The 13267-nt window shown below is 43.5% G+C and overlaps 1 protein-coding gene across 1 annotated transcript; it reads left to right on the forward strand.

The window, feature by feature from the left end:
• Positions 1 to 505: 505 nt before the first annotated feature.
• On the forward strand, positions 506 to 13240 carry DUSP16 (dual specificity phosphatase 16; the record flags this gene model as incomplete). Its single annotated transcript, XM_008937864.1, is given in 5 exon segments — positions 506 to 543; positions 1952 to 2162; positions 8669 to 8828; positions 9507 to 9630; positions 12853 to 13240. Coding segments are annotated over 5 exon segments (921 nt in total), but the record flags the coding sequence as incomplete, so codon positions are not given.
• Positions 13241 to 13267: the final 27 nt, after the last annotated feature.

Genomic DNA, 13267 nt, shown 5'->3' on the forward strand with positions numbered 1-13267 from the left:
CTTTTCTTTTTGCATACTTTCTTGTTGCAGTGTTCATGCAGAAGTGAGAACAATCTGTAGGTAGTTGGGCAAATTCTTTTTTGTAGTTGTTGAAGTTTGCCTGTGTAGTCTTTTAACAAAAAGGGGAAAAAAAACCATAGATCTAAAATCTTTTCTTTGGTTGTGCTGCTTCTTTGTAAGGAAGAAGAGTCACTTCTCTTATTTCCAGCTCTGTCAGAGAGAGGATCCAGGAAGCTGCCAGCAAGCTTCCCAAGAAACAGACTAAGCAAACAAAACCTGATATTTGATTTCCCCTTCTTCCCTCAACTTCTCAAGGAACTTCTGGGCATCGTATCTTACATTAAATTTAATCTGAGAGGAATATAATGTTTATAAATTAAAAGATTGCTCCCTATAGATGTGGGGAGAACATTATGCTCTGTGGAATAATTCTTCTTTTCTGAAGAGGAATTGCTGTTCATAAGTGTTGTTTTGAAATCCATTTGCTGGCTTTTTTTATTGTTTATCAAATGAAAGGGTCTGTTACATGGCTATTATCTTGGGGTTTTTTTCTACGTTTACTAAAGGTACAGATTTTAAACTCCAGAGAATATGAATAATCCAGGCAATGCTACTTCAAGCCTTGACAAAACAGTATGTTATCTTATTCCTGAATAATTTAAATTCATGTCTTCAGACTGCAGTAATAGTGAACACAGCAATTTGGCAGATTTAGCATGTTAACACTTCACTTTCTTGATGACAAAAAGGAGCCTTGTTCTGAACAGGTTATAATTACTCTTCCTTCAGTTAAAATTCCACTTTCTCTGTGCTTTAATATGAGGAAATAGCCAGGGACTTTCACTGTGGTTTGCAACTCTCATCCTTGCTGGCTGTGAAATGGTGAAAACAGTTGAGAAAAGGCTGTAACACAGTGATTCAAGCAGCTGCCTCCAGTTCTTGTTTGCAGAGGTGAAGTATGAGAATGAGCTGAGCCTGGGGTTTAGCTAGGCGTGGAAAAAACTAGCTAGCTTTTGTGACTTTTGTCCACAGTGTAAGTGTGTTGCTGGAGGTTTCCTCAGTTTTGTTTTCTCATTGTGGGTGAGGGCGAGTTGGAGCAGAGCTGGTGGCCCAGATTCACAGCACAGCCCTTGTGATGGGAGGGAAGCCAGGAGCTGGCCAAGCAAGAGAAAGAAACAGAGTTTAGATGCATCGTGTCCTGGTGTCTAGAGGAATCTCAGCCTCACCTTTTATTTCCTTCCTGTTCCACAGCAGCTGTGCCATGCAGATGGTGAAACAGGCAAGGAGCATTTTTTGATGGCCACTTGGATTTTGGGTGGATTTAAATGGGATTCCACTCTAGTTGTCCTGAGTGCTTTCATGCAGCGGTAGAAAACAGTAATGAAAATGTTTTGGAGCTATAATATGGATAGGGCCTAATAACTGGTGCAGATGAAGAACCAGCTGGCAGTAGAGAGTAGAGACTTGTGGTGGTTTGGTAGGGGAGTCCCTGCCTGGGTGAAGTCTCTTCCTGTAGTCCCCATTCTGCCTCACCTTCCCCACTTCAAATGGAGAAGCCTTAGGATATTGAAGCTTTTACCAGATGGAGTAAATGTGACTTTTTCTTAATGAAGTCTAATTATAGATTTAATAAAGAGAGGGAGGTTTTTGGCAAACAGCTTGCTGGGACAGAAAAGAAAAGGTGTGTATGTTTTTGTTGTGGTGGTTTTAAAAGTCTTATTTCCACATGTAATTAAGAATGGGAAGAAGCATCAAAAACTTGTGACGAACGGAGAGCGAGAGAAATAAACGTTGCAGTCAGAGTGGGAATAAACATCCAGGCCCTGCCTGCTGGTGGATGGTTCTGCACAGTCATGGTACCTCTGGAAGGGGCACACGTGTGGTTCCTCTGAGGCTTGGCAGCTGCCCCTTACTGCCTCCCCATCTCCTGCAACAAGTGCTGCTTTCTGAGAACCCTGCAGCGTGCATTGGGTTAAGTACATGCTGTTCTTCTCACAGGTGGATTCGCCGAGTTCTCCAGCTCCTTCCCCGGTCTCTGTGAAGGAAAATCCACCCTCATCCCCACTTGCATTTCTCAACCCTGCCTACCTGTCTCCAACATTGGCCCAACCAGAATCCTGCCTCATCTCTACCTTGGGTGTCAGCGGGATGTCCTCAACAAGGTGAGCGTTGTGGGTGTCACGTTGTTGACTTGGATGGGTCTGTGATCTCCACGTGCCTTCACTGGTGCTCCTGCCAAGCTGCATCATTACAGCTGTGAAACAGCTCAAGCAGATACAGGTAACAGCTGTGCATAAGGCATGGAAAGCTCTCTGGGAACTAATGACACAGACCATGTAATTAATCCATGTGTCATGTAATAGGAAACTTGGTGTCCTTCCTCCTTCATCTTGGAGGAGGTCATAGGTACCTTCCCCAGTAACCCACCAACCAATGGCAACTGTCAAATCCACCATTTCTGCAGGTCAGGCACTTCCCTGTGTAGCTCTGACTGGTTTGTTTTGGCAGCTCTTAGATGTTAACACAATTACATTAATAGTTACTGTAGGACAAAGGAAGATTGTCTGGTTTGTAGTATTTCCTTCAAAACAGCACTGAAATGCCATGAATTGTATAATGAGGGACTCCTGCAAACAAATCTTTGTACACCTAGTAAAATACTCAGACCTGGACAATCAGTGGGGTCATTTAAGATGAGCTTTTATGGTACCACTGCACTGAGAAACTTCTGCTGTTCCTAAATATGTTTGCATTTAACAAGTTCTGTTCCTAAAGAATAGCCCAGGATATTTTGCTATACTTAAAACAGTCAAAGTCATAAAATATGGTACTTGCAGGGTGCTAGACCACCAGGTGTCTAAAAGAACTCATCTCAGATGGCTGCAGGTCCATGCACAGATGTTTGTTTCTGTAAGGAGACCAACACACATTGCTTACAGTCTGCACCTTGGTTCCTTTCACAAGGGAATTTTTATTACTTCTGCTGCATGTGGCCTCTTGACTGGCAGATAATGCAGGAGGCCTGTGGAGTAGTTGAATCTCCATCAGGCATCATAAGCTGGCATTAAATGCATGGATGGGGGAGAGAGGAGGGATGCTTCACCCTAGCATAGTGTTTGAATTAGGTGCAAGGCTTATCTGGATGTTTTTTTTATCCACATATAAAGTTTAAGGCAGGAGCTATCCCAATAGTCTATAATTATATCAAATTCATTGTTGGCCATTATCATATTTTTCACTGTTTTCTTCTACTTTCACTCCACCCCAGTCTGGCCCTTCATAGGCTATTTTTAGCTGCTTCATCATTATTTTAAGGGGATTTTTGATACACAGGCAATGGTGTAGAAGGCAATTTTCCTTTAGCAGAGCACACAGAAAGGTCTTTTATATGCAGGGCAGTCAGCAGTCATTGTATTTACTTTGTCCTTTAAAATCTTCCACATCTAGTGCCCAGCAGCAAGTCAGCAATTCAAACTCGATTCACTTACAATGGATGTCAAAGCAGCTTATTATTTTTCCTACCACAAAAGTAATTTGTGGTCCCCTGACAAAAGAGAGCAGGAACTAAGTCATTTTTAAAAAAAAATAAAAAAAAATTCCTTGCTTTCAGTGGTAGAGTAGTAGAAAGATGCTTTTATGCTGCTGGTTGCAATGTGTGAATGGCAAGTGCTGTGCTAGGTCACAGTGGGAGTGAGGGGGCAACTTGTTCTCCAGGAGAACAACATCTCCACACTTGGGGTGTAGCTGGAACTCCAGTGCCCTGGCTCTCAAGTGTTGAACAATGTCAGAGGGATGGAAGAGGCTGCTCCCTTTCCTTGCAGTCATTGATGCCTGTGAACAGGAGCTGAGCACAGGCACGGTACGTGTGCCTCACCAGCAGAGGAATCCAAGTGGCACCAGTGGTCAGGGACTTGTGATAGGGCCGGAGGAGGCTCAAGTCCCAACTGCTGCTGGTGAGCTCTGAGTGTGGCTGAGCCATCTGCAGGAAGAGTTTAGACCTGGTGGTGGCTCGGTGGCCTATCAAACTGCCATCCTGACAAATATTTCAGCATGTGTTGCAGGGAGCCCTGCAGCTCCAGGTACTTGAGAACTAGTGTAAGACCCCCAGGAGCTGGCCAGATTTGTACTTCCTCACATACTTCAGGGAGTTACAGTCAGGGATTACTGTGTTCCCCATTTTGTATGAAGACCCACAAGACCAACAGCATACAATCCACAGGGTGTTCAGAAAGTTCTTACCACCTGGTGTGGCATCCTTGACAGTCACTCTTTTGGAAGTTCTTCCACTAATGACTAGAAGACCTCTTAGATTTCTTACCCATTTTAGGATAAATACACACCTTAGGATTTCAGATCCACTTGTTATTTGGACCTTTTCCCTCTTCCTTTGAGCACACACAGGCAGGGCTTTCTTCTGAGCTTCTTGTTTGTTCACTGCACTGAAGTAGACCTTAGTGCTGGTTGCTTAACTTACCTCCTTGGCTTCCATCTTTAATATTGGTACCTTCATTCACCTAAAGAAGCTGTGGGAGCAGATTAAGATTTCTGCCTCTTGGAACCCACTCAACGTTTCCCCAGCTAGTCCATTTCCTAGCTTTAATTAGTTTCTTGATTCAGCTAAAAGTTAGTGGTAGCCAGACATCAGGACGTTAGAACATGAACTGCAGATGACTGCTGCTCTGCTTTCAACATGCTTTGGTTTTGGGGAAGCCTGAATCCTGTGCAGGGGCACTGGGGAGAGCAAGGGGGATGGCTCTTCCTACATCAAGCGCCCAGAAATACCCCTACGTGGTAACAAAGCTGGGATGTGAAGAGTGCTCAGAAGGGGAGGGCAAGAAACAAAAACCAGGGATAAGGAACAAAGTCTTGTCTGTGTCAGGACAGTTCAGGAGCTGGTAAGTTCAGTTTGCATGCTTTGGTTTAATGGCCTTCCTGTCTACTGGAGACAAGTCAGCTTTCCATTAAGATCAGAATACTTTTTTTTCTTTAATTCAAGTCCAGATTTTGTAAAAGTAATTTTCTGAAAAATTCTGGGAATATTCCCCAAGCTCTTAAGATGTAGTTGTATATACTGAACTTATTTTTGCCTTCAAATATTCTCTAGTTCCCATGATTCCTTCCATTGACCAGAGATTGATTTCTCTAAAATTAAAAAGTCTCAAAAAATCTGTGAAAAGAACAACTTCTAGTCTGCACTACTGCTCAAGCTGTTCAGAGATGTGAGTTTTCAGAAATGTTTTATCAAGGTGATCTTTTTTTTTCAGGATCTTTATAAGCTTATCTCTGAGTGCACAGGGAGGGAGATGCTTGTCTTGCTGCAGGGCAGTCTGTGCTCGTGACCTTTTAAGAATACTATTTGCCATTAATAAACAAAGCTGATAACACTTTGTTTATGAAAGATCTGCAAACACAAATGCTTGGGTTGTGTCCTTTAGAAAAATTAATCATTACTTCAGATTCTTCTCAGGAGATTTGTTTATACTTTTACTTCACAGACTTCTTTCCTAAATGTTTAATTTTGAAAGTATTCATAATACCTTTTTTGCAATGTTGAAACAACACTAAAAATACTCCTAAAAGGTCTTAGCTCTAACAGAAAAGTTTGTTTCAGTCTTACACTAAAAACCTCCTCAAAGGTCTTCTCTAACAGAAAAGTTTGTTTCAGTCTTTGGGTCTCAGTGCCATATACTGGTGGCATTGCAAGGGGGTACTTAGTTTTACAGATCTTAGTAACTCTTTGTGAAGCAGAGGCAACATAGATTCTAACCTATACCAGAGTGACAGAGTCCCTTCTGCAGGTTAGTGTAACAGAAAAAAGTCTGTTGTTACGAGCCTGAACGAGCCTCCACTCTTTGTGAAGCAGAGGCAACGTAGATTCTAACCTACACCAGAGTGACAGAGTCCCTTCTGCAAGTTACTGTAACAGAAAAATATCTCTGTTGTTACGAGCCTGAACGAGCCTCCTCCTCTCATCTCATCTTTGTGTACCAGCATTTAAACCCTAAAACTTTGTTTATGCTTTGGGGCTTACGTAACTATGCTCTTTCTTTTCTTCCAAGCCTGGGTTTTATTTCCTGGAACAAAATAGCATTTTAGGGTGCCATTAATTTTCAGATTAAACAAGTCATAAAATGTAAATAAGCTGACAAAAGAGCATTTACCTTCTTCTGAGAGAGTTGTTAGTGTTAGGATTTCTGGGTCTTCCTCCTGTCGTAATTCACTTCTTCCTCTTGGGAGCCTTACAATGAAGGCACTGTTATGGTTATTATATTGGAGCGTGTTGCACAGGGGATGATTGATACCTTAGAACAGAAGGAAGCATAGCTTTTTTTTCTTAAGTCTCAAAGACAAGCACTAACACATTTTTGGGTGTTTTTTTGGCTCTGAGATTTCAGGCTGGGCGTCCGCAGCCTTCTCGTTCTTATTTGAATAATCAATTCCACATCAGAAACCTTGCATGACTGTGGAATTGGGATGGCTGGACTGTGTGGAATTGGGATGGCTGGACTGTGTGGAATTGGGATGGTTGGACTGTGCAGCCCAACAGCACTTAGGCTTTTTTAAAAAAAAAAGTTTTCTCTTCTTCTAAATCCATCAGCCTGCCAGCATTGTGAACAAACAAGCATGTGTCACGGCTGTCCATCTGTCAGAGATCTCCCCATCACCTCCTTTCATGCCTGGTAAAGTTCATGACCTTGCATCTAGTGTTGTACCTGCTATTTCAGTTTGTCTCCAGTCAGCTTTAGGTGGCTGCCACAGGTGAGCTGGTCTGGGGGCAGTATTTCCACACAGTGATCTCGAGCAGGTGTCTTGCAGAAGCTGATATTGAAGAGCTTGGGATTCCAGAAGGAGAAAGCTGTGTAGCCTGAGGCAGCAAGGCAAAGGTGCTGGGGACCAGAGGTCTCCATTGCACACTTGAGAGCTCTAGTGGTAGCTGGTCACCTGTGCCACAAACCCCATTCCCAACTCCTTCCCTCTCTGGACAATCCCAAGTATTCCCCTACTTCCAACACTCCTGCTTTTAAACTTGTAGGTCTGTCTTGGGTATAAGAGCTAAATAAAGGGAAGGAAGGTGCAACAGAGTTGGCTCTGAAAGGCACGCAGGGCTGAAGGGGGCTTGCTGGTTGAGTGGGGAGCTGGGAAGGAAGGAGAGTGGGAAATCAGTGGCATACTGGGATTTACTGGCACAGAGGAGAAGCTGAGCTCTGCTGGGCACGTGATGTAGGAAGCGAGCAAGGTAAGAAGTGATAAGGTGCTGAGGTGTGGGGTACCCCTCCACTCCATGTCACATCTGGTTTAGGCTGCTCTGATCTGAACAAGGGAGAGTTCTGTATCTCCAGCTGAAGAGCCATGTCCCTGTCTCTCCTCACAAGAACATCTGTGTGGGTGCAGAAAAAATCCATATGGGGAAGAAGCCATCATTTGGGTTCAGGACTTGTATTTTCCTACTGGTGAATCTTCAGGTGAAATCTGCAGTGTAAGAATTCATTCTTGGTAATGGTCCTGTAGACTGATACAGCTTTTCACTTTTATAGCAATTATACAGAAAGGAAATTATTAAAAATCAGTTGGTTTTGGTTTCTTTTTTTTATGTTTCAGTTTTGTTTCAGGCATTAGTTTCCATCGAAATGTGGCCAAAAGCTCCCCAGTGTTTGTGTTCAGTGTAACTACTGTGCAAGCATAGTATGGCATGAAACTTGCTACCTAATCATATCTAGACCAGGAGAGTCGTTGGGCAGGCTGGAGTAAACCTGATCAAACTGTTTTTTCTGTGACAAGAGGCTTACCTGCAGCAGACTGGATGGTTTTGGTAGAGCCATCTCTAGTTCTCTAGTATTTGTTTCATGTTTGGCAGTAAGGTACCTACTGTATCACGACTCTAAATACAAAGAGTATGGCAAGGTGTAGAAAAGAGGAGTCTTTTTTAATTTACAGTCATGAAAATGTACTTATTTAAGAAGCCCAGCTGACTCTTGAACGTTGAATCTCTTTGCTTGTAGCTGTGACAGTCTCTGAGATGCAAGAGGAGTAAAGACTGAAAACTGAAATACGAGCAGCTAGATTGTAAACCACAAAGCAGATCTCATCTAAAACTGCAGTTAGTGGTGTACAAAAATGGCCTAATTCAAAGTCTTCAGCTCCTGCTCTCAAGGCTTTGAGTGAGCTTTGCACATTGCCTTTGAAACAAGGAGGTCCTGGATGCTTTTAAGAGGTGACTATAACAGGCATCAGTTTAACGTAGTATTTCTCACCAGTATCTGTGATGGGGCAGCCTCAGTCTTAGTTATGTGATCCAGAAAACAGATATTTGGGTGAGCAAGCTTCATGTGGGAATTGCTTGGTTATCTTGTCAGTTTGCACAGTGAAAATTTAAGCCAAAGTAGCAAAAAATTCATTCTCTTGGATGTGATGCTTCATAGTAGCAGAAGGTAAAGTGCCATTATTCCTCTTCTTCATTAATTCTGTTTTTATGGCCTTCACAGTCCATATATTATTTGGACACACTGGATGTCTCATTAAAAGTTGCCTGAAGAGTTAAAGGCTGAGGAGTTTTCTTTTTCACAAGCTAGAGCAATTCCAACACAAAGTTCAGCTTGATTTTCAGTTTTGTAATGTGCCAAAGGTACCATTTGACTTCTCTAGGCTTAAATCTTTCTCCCTTTCCTAGGAGCTGATGCAGCAGAATGACATTGGCTACGTCCTGAACGCCAGCAATACTTGCCCAAAGCCAGATTTTATTCCAGAATCCCATTTCCTGAGAGTGCCTGTGAACGACAGCTTTTGTGAGAAAATTCTGCCTTGGTTGGATAAATCAGTCGATTTTATAGGTGAGAAGAAATTTAAATTCTCTAAAACAGTTTCTGGATCCCTTTCTGTGTCTGTTTTGGCTGGAGGAGACCTGAATGCCTTCTGGGTGGTATGAGAATACCCCAAGGATCTGTGTACCTGATCACATCACTTATAAGAGCAGAAGCAAAGTAACGTAGGGGATTCTGCCACTGCACGTTCCAGCACTTATGGAACAAAGACACTTTTTAAGAGCACAACTCTGGTTTCTGGCAACCTGGTAGATGCCTGATCCATGTCTCCAGAGAAAGAATTAGGAAATTGGACGTAGGGATCCTGTCTTTAGCTTTGAGAAGTGAGCTAGCCAAATCTGAACTGGCCAGATTGCTCCATCATGAATGCTTGCTTTTTACTCCCGTACAAAATTAGAAACAATCACCTTTCCCAGACACAGAAATAGGGTTGTTTATGTGCACATTAAAACGTGGTATGCTGTAAGTGCAGTATGTTTCCTGTGTAGCCACACACTTTTCCTACACTCAATGCTATACAGTGCTAGAGAAAAGAACTTATTTTTGTTTAAAGCTTCCCCAAGATTTGCAATTAGCAGCTAATTGGGAAGTTTGGAACCGTTCTAAATAACGTCCCTTTCCTTGCAAACTTCTCATGGTGGTCTGATGCTGCTGGGTTTAACACTTGCCCATTTCTTTGCTCCACAGAGAAAGCCAAAGCCTCCAATGGGTGTGTGCTGGTGCACTGCCTGGCTGGGATATCCCGCTCCGCCACCATCGCCATCGCCTACATCATGAAGAGAATGGACATGTCCTTGGATGAAGCTTACAGGTAAGGAGGAGGTGTCCCACCATACTCATTCTTGTGTCTGTTGGCTTGGGTTTGAGGTGCTTGGTGAAAGGTTATACCCCCAAGGGTAGAAGCAGAGATGCTCTTTGGTAGTTTGCTGGCCTCCGCGTGCTCCTGTTTTAAATGCAGGCTACTCCTCAAGCAATGAGTTGTGCTGTGTAGGTGTCACACAGCCAAGATTCACTAACTGCCCACCTGCAAAATACTCATGGTGGCCTTTGCTCTGAGTGGGCAAATTCATGGAGTTCAAACTGCTCATTAAATGTGTGTATTTGATCTACATCCCTATACACACGTAGCAATAGCACGCCTAGAACTCCAGCTGTGAAGTCAGAGAGAGAATGGGATGGATAGGGTTAAAACAAAGAACTGAGGGTATTTAGAATCAATGGGATGGACAGGGTTAGAACAAAGAACTGAGGGTATTTAGAATCACACTTGTGACACATGCTAGGCTGGATCTGTTGAGTGCAGTTGGGTATTTGGTAATGCTCTCAAAAAACTGCCTGCAGGTGAAATGTCTAGGAATTAAGCAAGCTGCTTTGTTGCTATTAAAGTCAACCAAGAGCTCTGGGAGAAAGTATTTTGAAGTATCAGCTCTTTGTGGCATTAGGGAATTCTGTGGAGACCTCCCTCCCTCCTTCCCTCCCTCCCTTTTTAACCTTTCAAATCCCATTTTTTCTCTGTGCTTGGACTGTGAACACTGTACTACCTGCCAGGTGGCTTGGTTGCAGTCTGCCATGGCTTCTGTATTTCATTTAATGCACTGCTTTGTTGTCAGCTCTTAGTGGCATTAGGGAATTTCTGTGGAGACCTCCCTGCCTCCTTCCCTCCCTCCCTTTTTAACCTTTCAAATCCCATTTTTAATCTGTGCTTGGACTGTGAACACTGTACTTCCTGCCAGGTGGCTTGGTTGCAGTCTGCCATGGCTTCTGTATTTCATTTAATGCACTGCTTTGTTGTGTTGCACAGAAAGGGATGGCTTTCTTCTGATGGGCTATGAGCCCATTGGCACAGCTGACCCATCACTCCGACATGCCTTGTGCAGAAGCAGTTTTGATGCTGGGGCAGGTGGAGTGGAGTCCCTTCCAAATCACTTGTGTGTTTGCCACCACCATCTCTAGAACACTGCTGGGGACAGAAAGATGAACATTTGATAGTCCCTTGTGGAGCATGATTTCCATGGGGCACGTTCCCTTAAGCTGATGAATGGAACTATGTGTGCAGTGACAAATGGAGCATTTGAAAAACTACCTGCCTGGTCTGGGCTGTGGTTGGTTTGGAGGTTAGAGCTACTGAACACTTCTGAAATGCAGGTGCTTCAGGGAACTCCTAGTGCTGCTGCTGAATTCCCCTGTGAGATCTCTGTATGAAATTCCAGTTTGTCTTAACCAGAAGTGTGAATTGAGGGGGAAGGATTAATCATCCCAGGCTGCCTTCTCTTTGCACTGCAGATACTGAACAACCACTGTGAAATGTAGATTATATTTTGCTATTTTTCCCTTGATAGGGCTTAGTGGGAACCATCTGCAGCACACTGCACTCTTTGGTTTGGGATCTCTTGTTGGCAAAGCTTGAAAGAAAAATACTTTTGAGTTGAGGAAAGTCATTAGATAAAATGTTTGTCTGACATTACTACACAATAAAAAGGTGATTTTGTTACTTGAAGTGAAAGATCTGAGGACATAAATGTTTTTAATGTTTTCTTTTGCACCATGGACTACACAAGGGAAATAAACATCAGAATGTAAATGTTATGCATATTTTGCAATTGGAAAAAAGAGGGTGCATTTAAGTTTGCAAAGCCTTAAGAACTGTCAGGGGATCCAGCAGATTTTCTTGTACCCTCTTCATTTTTTAAAAAGCTATTTTTAAATTCAGGGCTGCCCAGTATTTTGGAGTAAGATGAGGAGAAAGTGGAAGGAAGAGAGTTTTGGAGAGGCTACCAGAAGACAGGCCAGAAATTGCCATGTTGACCAGAGAGATCTTGCTTTAAATAACTAACCCAATAACAACTAGCTTTGACTGGGGGAAAAAAAGAAAATGAACCAAGCCTGTGAATTGTTGTGAGCAAGTTGCTTACACTGGAATAAAAGCCCCCAAATTAAAAGGGATCAAGCTAAAGAATCTCTCCTGAGCAGCCTTAGCTAGTTTTCTCCATTTGAGTGTTGCACTTCATGGTGGAAGCTTCCACTGTATGCAGCTGATACTCCAGGTCATGGCAGTTGGACTACTCCTGCTATTGTTTGTTGTTTGATATTTTTAATTATTTTTTTTTAAAGTTGTCAAACCAAACTTGCATTTTTCACGTGCTTGCCTGAATTTGTGCTCGTGTATACACAAGTACTCCTTTGAATTTTTCTCATGCCACTTTTAATGACTGCACACTCACCTTCCGTACACAGCCCCAGAGAGATTTTGGGTTTAATAATATTTAATTTTCCCAGTGATACATTATATGTGTGTTTGTACTAGATTTAGCTCTTCAAGGTTTCTGCCCTTGTTAATTCCCTTGTCATTTGCTTCATCAGAGTTCCAGCAACGTTTTTAGAAAACAGAAAAAGGTAAAAAAAAAAAACAAACCCAAACAAGAAACAAAAAAGCCAGATGAGGAGGAGGGATTGGGGCAGCCGTCTGGTTTTCACAGCCTGTAAAGGGCAGGGAGTTCTGGTTTAGCCATATTGCAAATCAGGCAGATAGGAATTATGCTCTTGTGTGGAACTTTGAAGCATGTGGCATCACTTCTGATGTCCGAGTCTTTCCTATGTGTAGAGTCCTGGTTCAGGAAGGCCAAATTTGAAGCACGTACTGCACTGGTGAAGTAAAATACAGAAAATTATTCCCTCAAACCTTGTTGTAGGTGTCACAAAGAAGTGTGAAAAGAATGCTTCCTTCCTTTTCCCTTTTTTAGCCACCTTTTAGTTACAGGGAGAATCGAGAGCATTCAGCATCATCTTGCTCAAAAGCTGTAGGGATTTTTGGCTCAGTTTGGGGGGGTTCAGGGAGGTGTGTGATTGGTTGGTTTTTGTTTCATTTGGTTTGTTTTTCTCAATTCATGTTTCCTGCTCTTGACTGAACCTCAGTCCAGGCATCCTGACAAGTTAAGATGAGGCTGTTAACATCCACAATTGCTCTGGGGTTACCTCGGGTCTGAACAGCAGGTCCTTTAAATTAATTCTTGGCTTGTTTGTCCCCTCTTTCCAGATTTGTGAAAGAAAAAAGGCCGACCATTTCTCCCAACTTCAACTTCCTGGGCCAGCTGTTGGACTTCGAGAAAAAGATCAAGAACCAGGGCGGTCAGCCCGGACACATCAGTAAGCTGAAACTTCTGCACTTGGAAAAAAGCAGCGAGCAGGTGCTGGTGGCAGAAGGTGGGCAGGGCAGCCTCTCTGCCAGCCAGCCGTGCTCGGCCGCCGCCTCCTCCGAGCTGGCGGAGCAGAAGGCCTCAGACTGCGGCGGTGCCCCCCGCGGGCACCCGTCCCCTCTGGAGGATGCCCCGCTGGTGCAGGGCATGAACGGGCTGCACGTCTCCCTGGAGAAGGTGGAGGACAGCAACCGGCTGAAGCGCTCCTTCTCTCTGGACATCAAGTCCGTGTCCTGCTCGGGCGGCGGCGCCTGC

The sequence above is a fragment of the Merops nubicus genome, unplaced genomic scaffold (genome assembly GCF_000691845.1).
Source record: "Merops nubicus isolate BGI_N331 unplaced genomic scaffold, ASM69184v1 scaffold12163, whole genome shotgun sequence".
Classification (NCBI taxonomy): domain Eukaryota; kingdom Metazoa; phylum Chordata; class Aves; order Coraciiformes; family Meropidae; genus Merops; species Merops nubicus.